The sequence below is a fragment of the Cricetulus griseus genome, unplaced genomic scaffold, assembly GCF_003668045.3.
Source record: "Cricetulus griseus strain 17A/GY unplaced genomic scaffold, alternate assembly CriGri-PICRH-1.0 unplaced_scaffold_281, whole genome shotgun sequence".
NCBI lineage: Eukaryota > Metazoa > Chordata > Mammalia > Rodentia > Cricetidae > Cricetulus > Cricetulus griseus.
In genome coordinates this window covers 9144-28725 of record NW_023277010.1, presented here as the reverse complement: position 1 = coordinate 28725, position 19582 = coordinate 9144, and the positions used below count along the sequence as shown (strand labels likewise).

The window sequence follows — 19582 nt, the reverse complement described above, 5'->3', positions numbered from 1 at the left end:
ACAAAACAAAAAAACATTGAGGTGTTTTGGTCACACAGAGGGTGTTCAAAAAACAATGTCTAAGGTGGTTTGCAACATAGTTCAAGGAGTTCAAAAAACAATGTCAAAGTTGGTTTGCAACATAGCTCAAGGAATTTCTGAGTTCCTGTTAGGGCCTTGATTTGTTTCCCTCTGCCTTTAATCCCAGCACTCGGGAGACAGAGGCAGGCAAATCTCTGTGAGTTCAAGACCAGCCTGGTTCAGGAGAGCTAGTTCCAAGACAGCCTCAAAAGCCAGAGAGAAGCCCTGTCTCGAACCCACGCCCCCACCCCCACACACAAATACCCTGAGACATGTGCCCTAAACAGGATTTCTTACACCCAAAGCAAAACTTGAACCTACTGAAAATGTTTCAAAACCTCCCAGAGAAAAATCCGCTTTCAAAATGTAACGTTGTAGCTTAGGTCTCACCACTACCGGGCTCCGTTTTAGTTCCAAGAACATACGTGAACAATGTTCCCATCACACCTAACTTGCCCAGCATTTTTAAAGGAGTGCAGCACTCCTCACACTCCCAAGCCTGAGCTCAGCGCCTGTGCACAAATGCTTCCAATGGGCTCAACAGGGATGCTTGTCCCACACAGGGAGGCACAAAGTGGAAGCACTTTCCAGTTCTGACTCAGAGAGGGCAACCACATTGATGACTGCTTTGTGGGTTGTCCCCTCAAGCCTCGGGGCTCCTTGACCACCCCCCTCCTTTCCAATACCTCTTCAGCTTCAGTTCCTGGCTACTGTGCAAACGATGTACAAAACCTTCCTCCCCGCTCAACATTCTCCCCCCCCATGCCCGTGGAGTCCCAGCTCCCAGGACACCACAGTTAACCCAGACACACGCTGCCAAAGGGCCCATTATAGCTCAAGTCCCAAGAGTGCCCCACACTATTCGAATGCTAGAGGAGTCAGTAAGAACTGGGGAAATCGCCCCCATAGTTTGAGTACCACAGGCTGACCTGGTCCAGAGAGACGCACAAGCCGGAAAAATAATTTACCTGACAGAAACTAAAAACATTGGAAAAGTTCAAACTAATGCGCCAAAAACTTAAATGATGCATAATTCACAGTGGTTAGTATCCGGTCCCAAAATTGACCCAAGTCCACTGGTAATTTGGCTTCTCAAACAAATCCAATACAATTGCCTGGGACCCTCTGAAACTCCCAGAAACGTCATTCATAACACTCACAAAAACTCCGAAAATTACTACTTTGCTAAAACTATATACAATCTGCCTGCAGGCCTTGCCTCCTATGACGTGGGACTACACTCAGCTGACTTGGGGCCAAGAGGCCGAATCCTTGGCTATGTTCATTTAAAACTCTAGTTTTTTCAAGTTCCAAAGCAAGCTAGTAGTACTGGCTCAAGCCCATGATCCTAGTTAGGCAGGCAGACGTGTGCATTCGAGGCCGGCATAGTCTACAGAGCGCATTCAGGACATGCTCCAAACTACACAGATTACGAAAAGTTCTCTAAGTAGGCCCTTTGTGGTTTTGAGGAAGGCAGAAGTGTGTTACTTAGCCTGTCCCAGGTCGTAAGCTGGCTAAATTAAACCTATCTCATCCAACATCCATATCAAGCTTACACCTGCCTCTCAAAGCTAAGGTCCTCGGTTTCAAATCTCAGAACAGAAAAAAAAAACACTTACCTTTCTGACAGAGAGAAAGCTGAACTCGAAAGGTGGAGCCGAATATCCTGACAAGCACCAACAAAATCCCAAAGAAGTCTCTGGGAGAGGGAGAGGGTCTACTATTTACATAGTCTGAGGGCTCACTGGCCCCCTGGAGGGGAGGCTCTGGAATCCCTCTCCCCAACTGGGACCATCCTTACCCAATCCACCCTCTGTCCTGGGTTCTGATGCCCCCTGGGGCTGACTGACCTTCAGCATCCATGCCCTGCTCCCCCACCATCCCATGTCTGCCCCTCACCCCAGAGGAGGAAGTGGATTTGTTTGTATGTATCTATTTTTTTAGAAGGCTAGGGTATGGGTAGGTTGTTTCCATTTTTGTAGCAATTATTGAGGCTGAGGCTGGCTCCAGATTCATTCTTAAAAATATTATGAAAGGAGTAAAGGAAGTAACCTCTGCCTGGGAGGCTCAGTGTTTTGTTTTGTTTTCTTATTTTCTGAGGAGTTGAAGTCCTTTCTCTGCCTCCTTTGTCTTTCTTTCTTACGTGTGTACGGGTAGACCTGCTTTGCCAAACTGGATTCGGGGTCAGCAATAACTAGCTGAGTTTGTTTTCTCTACGTTTACATGGTTTTATGGATTGAAATCAGGTGCCCAGGCATACAGGGCCAAAGCTACTTAGCCATGTTGCATGCTTGGACTTTAGGCTTTCTTCAGACAAAGTCTCAGGTACTCCAAGCTGGCCCTAAACTCACTAATATGCCAATGATGTCCTTGGATTCCTTATTTTCTCTTGCCATTTCCCAGTGACTGGAATAATGGGCACATAAGTAATCAATTCCAGGGATATTTCTATGTATTTCTGATTTATTGTTTATTGAAGAAGTAAACTTTGTCAGCATGTAGCTAGGTCTTCCATTGAGAAGCTGATAAAGAGATGGATTTGGCCTTTGTAGTAGCAACATCTTTATTCCCAGCCCTTGTTAGGCAGAGGCAGGTAGATGTCTTGAGTTTGTGGCCAGGACTACACAGAGAGCCCTTATCTCAATAAAAATAGCAACAAGGATATAGGTTTTAGAGTCTAGAATACTGGATTTAGAGTATAGAACACTGGATTTATTTTATACTTTTTTCCCCTTTAATTATTTGGAGATTGGGTTTTCTAGGCTAAGCTAGCCTTGGGTTCTCTATGTAGCTAAAGATAACCTTGAATCATTTTCCTGTGACTACTTTCCCAGTCTGGCCTTGGCCAGTATTCTATTCTGAGTCTAACCAAGCAAAGCATCCCATCAAATCAGCTTCAACCTCAGAATTTAGTTTATTTTGTGTCTGACAGTGTGTGTGTATGTGAGAGAGAGAGAGAACCCTACTAATCCTGGCTTGCCTGGGACTCACTATGTAGAAAAGGCTGATCACTGCCTTAAGAATAAAGACGTGTCCCACCACTCTATTCTGGAGTGAGGCTTTTAACATTTCATTTATGAGTGTGGTGGTGCTCGACTTATTCTCAGCAATGTGGAGCTAGAAGCAGTCACATATCTGGAAATCCAGGCCACCTGGTCTACATAGCTGGTTCCAGGAGAACTAAGGTTCTTACACATGGAAACCCTGTATGGAAAAAAACAAAAAACAAACAAACAAAAAAGCCCACATAATCGGAGACAGAATAGACTCCCCCATTACCCAAAAGCAATCTCCCCACATATACAAACATGTAATGAACTTTGAGGGTGTTTAGAGAGTTCTAAAAAAGGCATTTATTATTTTGTATATCTACAAGGATCAGACTGCAGGCAGGGCTTGATTTGGGAATTTTCTTTTTCTCTTTGTGTATGTGTATTTGGGACTGGTGGTGTCCACAGAGGACAGAAGATGACATCAGATGACGAGGACCATCACTTACAGCATGTTGTGAACTACTAATTGGTGCTGGAAACCAAACTTGGCTCCCCAAGAAGAGCAGTCTTAACCACTGAGCGATCTCTCCAGCTCCTGCTTTGGGGATCTGGGTTTCTGGGATCCCTTACTATACTGTCTCCCTACTCAGGCTCACCCTGCTTGGAGGCAGAATCCCTGCAGTGCTACTCTGTCCCTGTCTACATCCCCAACTCCATCTCCACAGACAGGGTTTCTGTGTGTATCCCTGGCAGTCATGGAACTCACTGTGTAGCCCAGGATGTCCTTGAACTCAGAAATCAGCCTCATTCTCAGGGCTTCGAGAAAGCAGAGATCTGCCAAGGCCCCTCCTGTTGCTGTGCCACTTGCTTTCTCATTGGTCACTGTGTTTCTTGTAGGTAGTGTGCCAGCAGGAGTGATTTCAATTATTTCTGTATGTTAACCAGCAAGTTATAAGTCATTTGTATTCAGCAAGTGCTGTTGCCGGGCTTGCTGAGCTGGTATATTGGATCTCTGCCAGTTCCCCAATGAAATGAGAATGCCACCCTTAGTAAGAAGTACATTGGATCTCACAGAAATGACCCATGTGATCCTCGTAGTTGCCCCTCCCTGTCTTCGTTCCACCGTGCTAAGCCAGTTTTACAATGGGGTTTCTGGTTGGGGTGCTCCAGGAGTAACTGTGAGCAAAGTTCTTTCCTTCTTGCAGATGTTCAAGCTGTTGTTTATGAGGAACCAAAGCACTGGTGCTCTATTGTGTACTACGAGCTCAACAACCGCGTGGGTGATACGTTCCAGGCCTCCTCCACAAGCGTGTTGGTGGATGGTTACACTGATCCTTCCAACAACAAGAACCGTTTCTGCCTTGGGCTGCTTTCCAACATTAACCGGAACTCCACAATAGAAAACACCAGGCGACATATCGGAAAAGGTGCGTGTCCCTTTACTCATCCTGCAAATGTTCATCTTTTCTTCCTCTAGAAGTGACCCCATCATTCTTGTGGCAAATGCAAAATGTTCAGATGCTGCTGTTCGCAGGAGATTCCCAAATGGCCACTAAACCAAGGGTATGCCCAGCCCCCATGTTCAAATTAAAGCAATTCCCTTTGCAGGTGTGAACACTTTGCTTTTGTGTAAGCTCAGTGTCAGTGCTGGTGTGGGTCAGCTGATCATTGCACTCACAGTGCTGATGTAACACAAGCATTCTGAAAAGTCATTTGGCAAAGTGATTCAAATCCTTTGATCCAGCCGCTTAACTTCCAGGAATGTCTCTTATAGATATTAGTAAAAACCGTCCAGTGACATTTGTCATGACTGCAATAGTAGATAATTAGTGTCAATACTGGTCTGCTGAAGGAGCCTGGTTAAACAGTTACAGCAGCAAGTCATACAGAAATGTGAGAGTTTGCAACACAGGCTTTAATGATTGCAAAACCAGACACAGTATTGCAGACTGTTAATTAACAAGCATTTTCCTCTGTTGCTGAAGGAATGTCAATATTTTCCACAACTTTATATTTCATATATTCTCTTAATTTTCTAAAATGAAAAGACATCATTTTTGATATCAGGGAAAAGGGTTTTTTTTCTTCTTAAAAAGTTTTCTCACTGGGTGTTGGTGGCGCATGCCTTTAATCCCAGCACTCGGGAGGCAGAGGCAGGCAGATCTCTGTGAGTTCGAGGCCAGCCTGCTCTCCAGAGCTAGTGCCAGGATAGGCTCCAAAGATGCACAGAGAAACCCTGTCTTGAAAAAACCAAAAAATAGTTTTCTCTATATTTTTGTTCTTAAATATATCTCTGTATATCACTAAACAAAATGGATTTCTGACACAGTGAGTAGAACTGATACTGGAGTCTTAGCCCTGTGTGTCTGTAGAAATGCCACATGGTGTTTCCTCAGACAGTCTCACTAGCATTTTCTACTAAGCCTTTCCAACTAAGCACCTTCTTAGCTCAAAGCCACACTAGCTGCCTGCTTGCTAGCCTCTTCTTACTCCCTCGTGAGTCTTAGCCAGAGGGTCCATCTTCCTTTTTGAAGATTTGCTTTTGTTTATTTTGTGCTGATAGTGGGGCACAAAGCAGTCAGAGGACAAATTTGCAGAATTGGTTCTCTCCTTCTTCCAGCTTTAATAGGAGGGGATCCAGGTCTCTGCCTCCTTCTTCCTGAGAAGGGGGAATGTTGCCTGGTCTTCCAACACCCTAAGTTATAAGATGTTTTCAATTATTGTTTTTTGTACTTATTTCGGTGAGCTCCTTTTTCCGCACAGTATGTTTTTTTTCTATTTAAAAAGTGTCTGCTTTTAACTAGACCTCATGTCTTACTGCTTCCAGCAGTAATTCTTCAACCCGGGTTTCTCTCCTCCCTGTTTATTGATCATCCCTTCTCTCTCTCTGAAGTTTTCTGAACAATTTAGTCTTGGCATAAATGCAGAAGACTTTAAGCACTCGGGATACCCCATGAAACTACAGGTTTTATTGTGCTTTATTTTTAGAGCGTACGTATACTTTAAACTCTGGTTAAGCAGGACATTAAATACCAAAATGAAAATGTCAACCATTATTATTTTTGAGAAACTTGTTTGTTCCTGAACACACTGGTTATCACAAGCATAACATAGTTAGCTAGATGTCTGTCAGAATGGTTATGTGAGTGGCCAAATTTGACTCTGCCTGTTGCCTTTCAGCCTATGACTGACATGGTCTGTCCTCTCACAGGCGTCCACCTGTACTATGTTGGAGGAGAAGTGTATGTCGAATGCCTGAGTGACAGCAGCATATTTGTGCAGAGTCGGAACTGCAACTACCATCATGGGTTTCATCCCACCAGTGTCTGCAAGATCCCCAGTGGGTGTAGCGTGAAAATTTTCAACAACCAAGAGTTTGCTCAGTTACCGGCACAGTGTGTGAACCATGGTTTTGAGACCGTGTATGAACTCACCAAAATGTGCACTATTCGAATGAGTTTTGTAAAGGTGAGAAGTACCCGCCCATCTCATTCAGGCCTGACCCCCACCTCTCCCCTGCTATTTACAATATGTATACCTGTGTCTTCCTGGTATATCAGTGCCCACTGAGAGCACCATTGTCCAAGAGGTTGTCATGGGAACATAGAATATAGTCCTCTCCTCCCACCATGCAGGTCCCAGAGATGGAACTCAGGTCTCCAGGCTTGTTGATAGGCACCTTTATCTCCCCCTGCCCCCTATCCATTTTGCCGTTTGTTCCGGGTCAAGCTAAGTGTTTAATATAGTCCAGGCAGGCCTCTAGCTGGCTGAGGCTGAGTTTCAAATCCTGATCCTTCAGCTCTACATCTAGGATTCTTGTCCTGTGTTCTTCTACCACCCCATTGTTGGGGCTCTGGTAAGCTGTGCCAGTGTCCCACCCACTGGGCTGTCCTCAGCCCCATAGCTACTATAATATGATAGAAAATGGTATTTATTTAACATGAAGCTTAAATGCTCGACCATTCTATGAGATCAGCTGAATAAATGTGCCTTTGTTCTTCTCACTCCACTTTTAGTATGGTCAGGACGCCAGGGCTTATTGGTTATAGATAGTATGATCTTGCATGGTCTGTGGGGTGGCTCAGGGAGAAAAGGTACTTATGGCACTTCGATTCCTGTGACCCATGTGATAGAAAGACAGAACCAACTCCTTCTAATTTTTCTCTGGCTTCCACGTGTGTATATACACACTCACACACAGGGCAGAAGGGAAATAAATGTAACAAAATAAGTAAGTGGAAAGTTAACCACACTGGAAAATATATTAAGTTGGTCATATTTTTTAAGTATTTCTAGTAAATCTTGTGTCTTGTGTATACTTCAGAAGTTAGCAGGGCTCTTGCCATTCACGTTGAGTGTTCTGTAGTATCACAGAAAGGAGAGAATCCAAGGCATCGCTTAGCTCTGTCCTCTTCTATGTCTAAGACATGGAAGTTTTTTAAGAAGCCATTGAAGACTAATTTTTTAAGTGTGTATCTGATGACAGTCTAGTAACTGCCTGGTTTCTGAGGTCTCCCAGATAAGTCTTTATCTCAATTTACCTTAAGGAAGAGTGTTAATTACACACCAGGGTGAGACAGTCATCTTTCATGTGCTGTCCTCAAAAGCTCTCTGACTTTTTGTTGGGCCTGTTTAGTGATGTGTTCATCACTGGGGTTGAGTCCACAGCCAGGCTTTGTTCATCACCATCCAGATCAAAGGAGTTTTCCAAATTTTGGCCAAATGTGGTACCTCTTTAACCATAACGGAGGCCTTTCTTTACCCCTTAAAGAAGATGGCCTGTGTGTTCTGTACAAATGAGACCACAGAGTCTCTCCTTGTTCATTATTCACAAGCACCATTTATTTTTTGACTTCACATTTTAGCTCAGACGATTTTCAAAATGAGTCCAGCAACTTGTCAATGTGCTTATTGTTGGGAAGGAAGAACAACTCCTTAGTGGTTGTGTTCACTGGTTGAGGTACAGGCACTTTCTCAGACCTTCTGCTCTTGACCTGTAAAATGGGGCTGGGTGGCATTGGGAACTTGGTAATTATTCTCAATGTCCCTTGATGGCACTATGATTAGTGAGGTTTTTTTGTTTGCTTGTTTTTCGAGACAGGGTTTCTCTGTGTAGATTTGGAGCCTATCCTGGTATTCGCTCTGGAGACCAGGCTGGTCTCCAACTCACACAGATCTGCCTGCCTCTGCCTCCCGAGTGCTGGGATTAAAGGCATGCACCACCAACACCCGGCTGACTATTGAGTTTTTAAAGAAGCTTTGGTTCCTGTGCTCCAATAAGCTTTCTCCTTGCATTTGGTTCCTGTTGATTACACAACTAACAGTAGATTATTACTTTTGTAGAGCTAAAAACATTTACTTTAAAACAAGGTATTTAGAGATTTATTCCTTTTCTTTTATCAGTGTTTGAGTGTGTGTGTGTGTGTGTGTGTGTGTGTGTGTGTGCCCATGGAGGTCAGAAGAGGGTGTCAGATCTCTTGTAGCAGGAGTTAGAAGCTGTGGGTTTCTGGACCCAAGCTCAGGTCCTCTGGAACACCAGCAAGTACTCTAAGCTGATAACCTATCTCTTTATCCAAAAACTACATTCAGAATTTGTTAACATTATTCTTCCGGCAAATACTTTACCACTATTCCAAAAAGACAAAACAAAGAGAAAAAATGCTTCTAAAACATTTATCTTCAAGATCTATATGGCTCCCAGTGGGTTTAATAATAATACTACAGCATAAAAAAATTTTAGCTAGGAAGGTTGTGCAAGGCATGATAGATATGGCTTGGGGTTTAAGATAGACAAACCCTACTAAAGAATGAGGTGGTTGGCTGGAGAGATGGCTCAGCAGTTCAGAGAACTTGCTGCTCTTCCAGAGGACCTGTTTCGACCACCATGCCAGGCAGCTCATAATTGCCTGTAATTCCATCTTCAGAAACCTGACACCTTCTTTTGTCCTCCATGGGTTACTTATACACATGCACTAGATGCTTACACATTAAACATATTAAATAATAAATCTTCTTTAAAGCTCAGTGACTGTAACATAACCATCACCACACAAGACATCATATGTTGGCCTCAAAAGCTTTTCACACTTTCTGTAGCTCTGCAGAGAGGGAACCTCAATTCCCTGCTCCTCCCAGTGTCTTGGAGAAATGATGCAGGGTGTCTTTCTACCATTAATAGGCAGTCTCATGTTATTTTAGATGAGTTTTGGTATTTACATAAAATCATACTTTAATAAACGTTAAAAACCAAATCCTCCCTATCTGAAAAATCCAAAACTATAAGTAAGTAAGAAAAGTAACATAACAGTAATGTAGTGGGAAATAAATATTTAAAATATATTTTTTGGTTTTTTTTTTTCGAGACAGGGTTTCTCTGTGGCTTTGGAGGCTGTCCTGGAACTAGCTCTTGTAGACCACACTGGCCTCCAAGTCACAGAGATCCGCCTGCCTCTGCTTCCTGAAAGCTGGGATCAAAGTCGTGCACCACCACCACCCATCTAAAATATCTTTATTCAAACAACTACTGAAAGTATTTTAAATTTTCAATTACCCAAGACTAGTAATTTTATTTATTTATTTGAAACAAGGTCTCATTCTTTACCGCTGACTGGCCTGGAACTCACAGAGATCTGCCTGCTCCTGCTTCCCGAATGCTGGGATTAAAGGCATGTGCCACTACACCAGACTAAATAGGTGATCCTGGGGTCCTTGGATAGACCTTTGGTTTGGGGTATGTTTGTTTCTTGTGGGACATATCCATGAGTCCATACATAATTATGTGAACTGATCATATGATATTTTTACTTGGTAGAGTGACTCAATGGGATAGAGAATTAAATGACACCAGTGTGCTTTCTTTTTCCTAGGGTTGGGGAGCCAAGTACCACAGGCAGGATGTTACCAGCACCCCCTGCTGGATTGAGATACATCTGCATGGCCCTCTCCAGTGGCTGGATAAAGTTCTTACCCAGATGGGTTCGCCCCACAATCCTATTTCCTCAGTGTCTTAAAGGGCCTCTGGCTTCTGTCTCTTGCAAATGTTGAACCTTGCATGTACTTGAAGGATGGATATGTCAGACGGGTGAAAACCTGACAAGGGAGCCTTGATAAACTTGACCTCTGTGACCAACTGTTGGATTGAGAAATTAACAAACATTGGTAACATGCTGTTGAAATCAAGAATCTGTTTAGTTTACATTGTGACATTCTGTTGTAGGATCAACTAAAATGTTGACTTTTAGCAGGACTTTTGTGTATAGTTTTAAAGGAGATGGCCAGGCCAGTGACAATTTATCTATTAGAAGAACAACAACCCTGAGCAGTTCTTTTGTTGGGAGTGTTTGGCAGAGTTTTACCTTAATAGTCTTTGAAGTGAGCACTTCATCAGGTTCTGAGCCCACACTGAATCATCTTTTGATGGGTTTTCATAACGTTTTAAAACTATTTGTTTGTTTGTTTGTTTTTAAAGGTGAGTCTTTATGACATACACAGTATTCTTTCTAAAGCTGTATGCTGACTGTAGTGCTGTCTGAATGACGTCAGGCTTTTGCTCCTTGCTAATATGTGTATACAGAATATTTGGAGGTTAGGAATAGTCTAAATGGCTAGTGGATCTAGAAGCTATTTGTCGGTGGGGTGGGGGAAAGGAAATGATGACCACAAATATAGACTATGCCATAACGTTCAGTTTGTTGTCTTAAATGAGCAAGCTGGTGTCTGAATTTACTGTGTTTCAGTTTTTTAGAGTTTTGTCTGATTTTTCCTTTCCTGTCATTTATCTCATCTGCTCTACACTGCAGTAAAGCAGCTGGTTAATTCCTGAAACTGTGAGAACAAATGAATAATTCCTTTTATTTGCAAATCAACTGGCTTTGTGTTTCAGTGCCCAGTATATGAAAGGCTTGAATTCAATGAGCAGTTTTTATGGAGTTTACAATTCAGACATAGGCTTTAATTTCCAAATGAATTGTCTGCCAAACCTGGAAACTGTGTTCATTATTCACAGGTTTAAAGAAGATCCCTATTGGAATCCATTTCAAACATTTTTATTTTATTTTTTTTACAGTTTTCTTTTGTTAATTTTTCCATTCTCCTCTGCTCTTATACATTGAGTACCTTTATTCCAACACTAGCAGGTTTTCTCTACTAAAAATTTTTACATAAACCTTCCATTATTGAATCCTTTGATTAAAAATGTGTCATTTTCTTTCTTTGCTTCTTAAAATTTGGGATCAGTAAGATGTGGTTTTTGAGTGATCTAGCCAGATACAAAAAGCTCAGTTGGTAAAGTGAGGACACAGAACCTGGCTTGGTAAAAGAGCAGAGTAATATAAAGTCAGGAGAAAGGAAATAGTGTGTTTGGGGTGTGAGTATAGGTGCCAGCATGGGCCAGAGACATCAGATACCCCTGGAGCTGGAGAATGACAGTTGTGAGCCACCTGATCTGAGTTCTGGGATCTGAACTCCAGTTCTTGAAAGAGCAGTATGTGTGCTCTTAAGCACTGAGCCATCCTTCCACCTCCAGGTGGCATAGTTTTACACATGGAAAGCTTACTGGCTCCTTTTGTTATGTTTCACGTGCTAAAATTACGATGTGGTGTTTCTGGGAATCTCCAGCTCACCAGTACTCTAATCTTAGGCTCCTTACTGGCAAAAAGAGATCTGCATGAGTGACTAAGCCTCAGATTTTAAGATGGAGAGTGCATCCAGATGTGTCCCATGCAGCCTCAAGGGTCTTCAAAGGGAAAAGAAGAAAGCAGTGTCAGAATAGGACATGTGATAACAGAAGCAGAGGCAAGAGAAAGAAGCAAGATAGAAAGGAGCTAGGTTGTTGACTTGGAAACTGGAGGGTTGGGCAACAAGCCAAGAGATGCAAGAGACCCCCAGAATCTGAAATAAAGCAAAAGCCTGGGTATTGGCTGAGAAGAGAAGAAGGCTCTCTGCTTTGCTTCCCATGCCTCTGGGGTGACACCAGTCTTTGCCAGTCCTCTGCCCACAGCTGTGGCCCTCACCTCTAAGGTTGTAGGTGCTGCTCCCTACCAGCTGCTGTGTGGACAGCGTTTGTCATGCTGCTTATAAATTCCAGAAACATATGACGTCTTTATTGCTTTTAATGATTGTTATTGCTGGGGGAAGTTGTTATTTTAAATTATGATATTAATGGGATCTTCACGTTCTATATAAATTATTCACGTCCCTTAGTCTATTGTCTTGTGGGAAAGCTCCAATGATCTTCAGTGCTCCACCAGACACCAGGTGATGATGTGTGTGTCAGGAAATCCCAAAGCCCAACATGGCTGTGCCTTGAAGGACAGGGCACGCTGCCACAGGCAAAGTGTGAAGCCCTTATCATCAGATACAGAATAATTGTTAGTTCTGTTTAGGGCTGGGTGTGGCTCAGTGAGCAGAACATGACCTCAGCAATTCTAAGGACCCTGCTTCAAACTCGGAACCAAAGAGAGAAAGAGACACCCACACAGAGGGAATGTGAAGTCTCTATTCAGCTATTCAGAAGCACCCCCAGTACAAGGGTGTACCCTCCAGACAGCACATGATGATACCCACACTTCCAAAACGATGGGAAAAGGACATTAATGAAGCATGGATTTTTTCAATTGTTCATAACAGTGATTATCATTCATTCAATGCTCAGTTAAATATCTGCTCCACACAGTTAAACGACGACTGCCTGGTGCTAAAGGCACAGCGGTGAGTGAGAGTGAGTCAGATTTCAGGCCCCCCCCTCCTGCAATCTCACAAACCTCTGGAAAATAGCATCGCTGGTCAGAGCTGTGCAGGAGCCTGGGGAGAGGGGGTGCTGGCCTGGACTCAAGGGGAGAAGAATGTACCTGTGTGACTGGACTTAAGAAGAGCCTTATGGTGCATTTTATATGTGTGCACATACCATTATTGCACAGACAGGTCTGATAGGAGTACTCAGCTTCTGTTGAGAGGGTCATTGTGTTTTATTTTGTTTGTTTTGTTCTGTGAAATAAAGAACCTGGATGAATCAACGATCTGTTAGGTGATTTCCATATTTAAAGCTACCGCTTGAAATATATGTGTTCATTAAAAGTCAGATTTGCATTACATATATATGTCCATATACACATACATACATGCACTTTGTGTTGTGAAATAGATTCTTCACATATGATTAAATAATTACCATTATTTAATCATATGCATGAGCATTTCCTATATACACATGGGAAGAGACAGAACAGTTAAGCATGTACATATAATATAAAAATAATTTCGCTTTCCACTTAAAATGACTTGACATGAGCAAACACATATTTAATTCTTTCTGGGAGTCATGTTGACTAAAGAAAGGCATTTTGATTAGTTTTTAGCCATGATGTATTCCCAGAGGACTCTGGCTCCTGGGTTTATTTTAAACCTGAAAATCTGTGACATGTTAGGATGACAGTGTTAACCCTTGCTGTGGAACCATGATAGTCTATACCAGCAGATGGCTGAGTCTGTTTGTGCATGCTGCTCTGTGGCTGCCCTTGGCCAACACCAAGTCTGAGTATCGGGTGAAAGCCTAGAGATTTGGATGAATGACAAGATGCCTGGTCCACTTTCTGAGGGAATGACCCTCACCTTTATTGTGGAGCAGCCTAAAATACAAACTTACAAAAACCCCAGGTGAAAGGGTTCACAACAAGATATTGATGTTAGTAGGATGAGTTCAGATAAAAGGGGTATACCCATGGTTATGCTGGAAAACAACTCAGAGACCCTGTGGTGTCTGGGTCCCAACATCTACCCCTTCTTTATATATAACAAACAGTTATCAAGTAAGAACTATAAGATTTTAACATTCTATCTTAGTGTGTTTCTATAACTATCTATCTTCAACTCCATCAAAGACCATAGAACAATAATATATAAACTCTAGAAATGACAGACACATCTTGCTTCCTAGACAGTCACCCAAAGGTTCTTGGTAATGTTGGGGCATCCATTTTTAGCCTGCAGGTCACAATGTGTCTGACAGACTTCTCAGCAAAGCAGGAAATTCTAAACTCTCCACCTGCATTGGCAGTTTGTCCTTCACCTTTTTCTCTGTCCTGTAGAATATCTGGCAGACTCTTCCCTGAAGCCAGAACCTTTTATGAGTGTCCATCTTGTTTCAGCAGTCACTTTCCTGTGGGCTCTGCATGTCCAGTGTATAAAGCAACAGTCAAACAATTCAGGAAAGAGCAGCTTCTTGCCCAAATGGCTAGTTTGCCACATCAAAGGCAAACTTTATTTCTTCCATGCCCATCTTCCTCTCAGATGTAACTGCTGTGCCAGGAGAATTTGTGTCTCACTGTCAAGTAAAATCCTAAACCATTTATATTTAAATGTCATATATTCCTTAGGTCTTTGAATGGTTTGAAGAATATCTATATATCTAGAAAACCTAACTAATATGAACAAATGAGGATCCATTCTGATACAAAGTATCATTTCTATATAATATTCCTCCCTTTTCCTTTTAAAAGTGATTGCCTGTGACCACTACCATTTCTAACTGAAAAAGTTTTAAGGAAAACAAATATTCAGATCACCTGGGCCACTGCTTCAGGGGTCCTGCCCCGTGAAACCATACCAGTCTGGAAGAAATCCACAGGTCTTCACCCTCCATGGGAAAAAAAGCAGAAATTTCCCTCCCAAGTAACCTGTATTTTAACAACTGTTGCTCCTTCCCCAGCAATTACACAATTTAAAGACAACACAATAGCATTCTTTTGTTAACAGTCACACATTTACGATCACACTACATACACACATGTGTGGCCACACCATAATACAGAATATACATACGTCTTTTGAACAAAACTCACAAAGGAGAAGAGGTGTCAGGGGATGGCCATCGTTACCATAGCTTGGCATCTTTGGAGGACCTTCACGACTGTTGCATCTTTGTCGATTCCTGAATGGACTTTTGTAGGGCCTGGTTCTTTTCTTCATCTATTTGGACATATTCTCCTTTCTCATCTGATATGATCGATGATGTGGATGGCTTGTGTTGAGGGCTTGGGGAGGGTTGCTTGAAGTCTGGGTCTATGTAATTCACATTACCAGTACAATTTTTTGGAGCTGGGTTGTTAGTGCCACTGGGTACAGGAGATGAAGACGTCAGGTTCTTCATAGGGACATAGTTCTCCTCACAGTCTCCAGAATCAGTAATGGAGATGGAACGGCAGTACTGGGAGGAGCTGTGATTGAAAGTGTTGTTCACCGTGGACCAAGGCTTGGTGACAGGTGACTTGAAAGGGAGCTCATTGATAACAGTGTTGTTTCTCAAGTAAAGGGGTTCTGGCTTTGCTTTTCGGCCAGGCTTGAGGTGGCGATAGACAGGGCTGGCTGGATCTCGCTTCCTCGGCTGGCAATGTGAAGGGGCATTGTGCTCATGGGGATGTCAGAACCTGGGTTTATAGACACATAGTTGTCATCAGAGCTGGCATTGTTTGGTAGACCCACGATAGTCTTTTTTGGAGATTTATCACGGCAGCAGGCGGTTTCTCCATCTCGTGTTGGGTACTTGTAGTCACTGTCTGGCGGTCTTTGTTGGGGGCTGCTCCCCCGAGGTGTCTTGGGGGGCAGTGGTGGGGGAGCTATGGCTGAGTCCACTGGGAGGTCTCCAAATTCACTACACGGGGTGTTTCTGGGTTCCTTGAAGGTGTACATATCCTCACTATCTGAAGCAGACACTGAGAAGCCGGCCTTGGTGTGACTGGGTGAAGCCAGGCTACAAGGGATGTCAAAGCCACTGTATTGGCTTGGCTTGGGAAGTCTATAGAAGTCATGGACCTGACTGCTGACTCTGTGGATACTGTGTCTATTGCCCTGGGCAAGTTTTTGTGCAGCTGTATCACTCTCTTGTACGTTGCTTTGAGAGAAGCTGGCATTGTCTGATTGAACCATGATAGTGTTTTTTGGAGATTTATCACGCCAGCAGGCGGTTCTTCCACCTCCTGTTGGGTATTTGTAGTCACTGTCTGGCGGTCTTTGTTGAAGGCTGCACCCCCGTGGTGTCCTGGGGTGTAGTGGTGGGGGAGCTGTGGCTGAGTCCATGGGGAGGTCTCCAAATTCCCTACGTGGGGTGTTTCTGGGTGCCTTGAAGGTGTACACATCCTTACTATCTGCCGCAGACACTGTGAAACTGCCCTTGGTGTGACTGTGTGAAGCCAGGCTAGAGGGGGGACAAAACCACTGTATTGGCTTGGCTTTGGAAGGCTAGAGAAGTCATGGACCTGACTGCTGACTCTGTTGATACAGTGTCTATGACCCTGGGCAAGTTTTTGTGCAGCTGTATCACTCTCCTGCCAGGTGCTCTGAGAGAAGCTGGCATTCCTTGCATTTTCTCTCCTTCGAATTATGTGTTGGTGCAAGTGTTGATGCTCCTGAGATGCACTGGTAGACGAGGCAGGCTGGGTGTGGCTTGTTAGACGTGGCTGGCTAGACTGTGAACAGGCTGAGGACCTTCTTGCTTGGAGCAGGGGCTGACTGGAGCTGCTGAATTCAGCTCGTGAAGAGCTGAGCCTATGACTGACTGAAGAAAGGTTTCTCAGTGTATCAGTGCTCTCTTTAGTCTGACTGAAGCCACAGATCTGGCAGATGCTCTGGACCCACCTATTCCTATCAGCCTCTGTCTCAGCCACCAGGTAGAAAGTGCGCTCATTGGTCTTGATATCAAACATAAAACTCTTTTCAAGCTCTTTTTTGCTAAAGGTCACGTGTATACCCAACTCCGTACAGAAGTTTAGGTTGATGATCTGCAGGGGTTTCTTGGAATGTTCATTCTTATAGTATTCTAGAACACCTGGGGCACCACTCATTTGACCACTCCGCAGGATAAACCAGCGTTTCTTCCAAGCATAGTGCCCCAACTTTTTCTCAGGAGGTGATTTCTCCAGCCAGCCTGTGCACAGCACATCATTGTTGGCTGACTGGAGCCCACAGCGGGCTTGAGTGGACAAGGTCTCGGGCTGCTGGGTCTGCTGGCTGCTGGTGTGCTGCTCACAGGGGAGTGATTCCTCAGTGGAGGGTTTCCTGTGTTTCTTTAATAATTTTCTTAGCATTATTACTTAATCCAAAGTTAAAAATGAAACCTTACCAGTCTCTTTAAACATTATCTGTGTGATTGACTGTGATCTCTATTCCAATCCAACTGGCTAAGGAGTTTAGGTAACCCTTTTCCTGTTCTTTTACAATCCAAATCTCTTAGGAGATGAGGCACCCCTTTTCCAGTGCCTTTACAGCCAAACTCTCTTTGGAGTTGAGGCATCCATTATCCAGTACCTTTCTCCAATCCAACTCTCTTAGGAGTTGAGGTGCCTATTTTCTAGCACCTTTTGCAATCCACCCTCACAACTCCTTACTTTCTTACCAGCCTTCTGACAGTGATCTCGCAGGATTCCCTTTCTTTCTTGCTCTCTGTGGGACCTCAATTTGTGGCTCCTCTTGGCCACCACTAAGTCCGAGTATCAGGCTAAAGCCTGGAGATTTGGATGAACCAAAAGTTGCCTGGTTCACTTTCAGAGACACAGTCCCTCACTTTAATTGTGGAACAGCCTTGTATACAAACTTACAAAAATACCAGGTCAAAGGGTTCACATCAGGATCCTATTGGGAAAGATCAGAAAAACAGGAGGTTCCTGTGGTTATGCTGGAAAACAACCCTTAAGACCCCTTGGGGGCTGGATCCAAACACCCAATGAGTCATTAGATGGCTGAAGCATTTCAGCAGGAACCAGGTGCACACAACCCTCGGGAACCCAAGTTGGAGCATCGACATCCTGTGTGAAAACACAAACAGAACCCAGAACACAAAAACTGGATCTGGCCCTTTCCAAAGGCCTGAGATAAGGTCTCTGCAATTAACCAAATGTCTTTTCTGTGCAGTGGACCGCCAATGATGGTCTGCTAAGGAGTTAACAGAATCATCCACAAATTTAAAAATTTAAGATAAAATAAGTGATAGAGTTAGGGGAGCCAAGGTGACCCTCAAGATCCCCCTTCTTTACTTTAACTAAATAGGCTTTTAAAGTGTGGTTGGCATGTTCCACAATAGCCTGTCCTTGGGGTTGTAAGGAATGCCAGTTTTGGGGCTAATTTCAAAATCTTGGCAAAACTGATTGAAACATCTGCTGACATAGCAGGGTCATTATCAGTCTTAATTTGTTTTGGGACACCCATGTAAGCAAAAGGCTGCAAACAGTGGCTTTTAACATCTTTTACCTTTTAACCAGAATGGGCAGAGGCAAATATTAGTCTGGAAAAAGTATCTACAGAAACATAAACATATTGCAGTTTTCCAAAGGATGGCACATACGTTACATCCATCTGCCACAGGTGATTGGCCAACAGTCCTCACGAATTACCTGCCAAGGGAGGCACTGGAAGAAATTCCACACAAAGAGGGCAATTTTTAACTATTTAAACAACTTGCTCCTTGGTTATCCCAGTATGAAATCGTAAGGACCCTGTTCTGAGAGGAAAGCGCTTATGTAAGGATTGTGCTCTAGTGAGCTCTTGTGAACCTGCAATGATATGAGTGTACCTGTTGGTCATGTGATTTCTTTCACTGAGAGGTCCTGGCAAATGGTTATCAGCATTAAGATGCCCCACATATACAGATTCACTCCATTGCCCTAGCACACAAACTGTCTTGAACTCTGGAGAGAGTGGCAACATAGACAGACATTTCCAAGGGTTGGGCAATTTGAGCTACATATTGACTATCAGTATAGATGTTTAGTGCTTCCCTGAGGAAGAGTTGTAGAGCCATGGCCAAGGCTAAAAGTTTGGCCATTTGGGCATAAGCTGCAGCAAATATGGCTATCTTAATGATATGATAATGAAGGAACCAGCTTCCTTTTGGCAGCCATAACAGCCGAACACGTGCTTGCCATAAACCTGCCTTGGTCACGTAGAGGTCAGATGCCTGTCTCGTGACAAGGAACCTTAGTCACTTAGAGGTCAGATGCCTGTCTTGTGACAAGGAACCAATCAGAAGTTAGCTGGTGGCGCTATGCTTTACGACCCTGGGTGTGCTTTACGGACAAGCACACGACAATGACGTAAGAGCATAGCAACCACCCTGGGAGGGCCTATGGGCCATAACAACCAGTTGACCAATCAACACAGGGCAAGCCCTCCAAGCCTGGAAGCACACCAATCGTGAGCCTGTGCATACCCCTAGACACTCCCCTTACGCTGCTCTATAAGATCTTTTGGGAGACCCAAGGAGACGTCTTTTCTAGCTGTCCGCCATGGCGGGTGGGTGAAAGACCCGAGCTAACATGGGGTTAGTTCGTTAAATTACAATAAAGTCTCGTGCAGTTTGCAGCAAGCTCTCGAATCCGCCTGGTGATTGGGGTGACCGCGAACCTGGCCTGAGACCCCGGATACTTGAGGTTTTCGGGGGGTCTAACAATAAGATATAACTTATAGCTGTCCATTTTGAAGAACCGTCTGTGAAAACCATTCACCCATTGGAAATAGGCTGAGAGACTACGATCTTTGGGAAA

The 19582-nt window shown here is 43.7% G+C and overlaps 2 protein-coding genes across 2 annotated transcripts; one reads left to right on the top strand and one right to left on the bottom strand.

Moving 5' to 3' along the window:
• Positions 1–4258: 4258 nt before the first annotated feature.
• LOC113839037 (mothers against decapentaplegic homolog 1-like) lies at positions 4259–10073 on the top strand (the record flags this gene model as incomplete). Its single annotated transcript, XM_027434498.2, has 3 exons — positions 4259–4480; positions 6265–6521; positions 9920–10073. Coding segments are annotated over 3 exons (623 nt in total), but the record flags the coding sequence as incomplete, so codon positions are not given.
• A 4849-nt stretch (positions 10074–14922) lies between these two features.
• On the bottom strand, positions 14923–16981 carry LOC113839038 (GRB2-associated-binding protein 2-like). The gene is given in 3 exon segments (XM_035453796.1): positions 14923–15410; positions 15413–16261; positions 16264–16981. Coding segments are annotated over 3 exon segments (1962 nt in total). The 5' UTR covers positions 16889–16981.
• Between the last annotated feature and the right edge of the window lie 2601 nt (positions 16982–19582).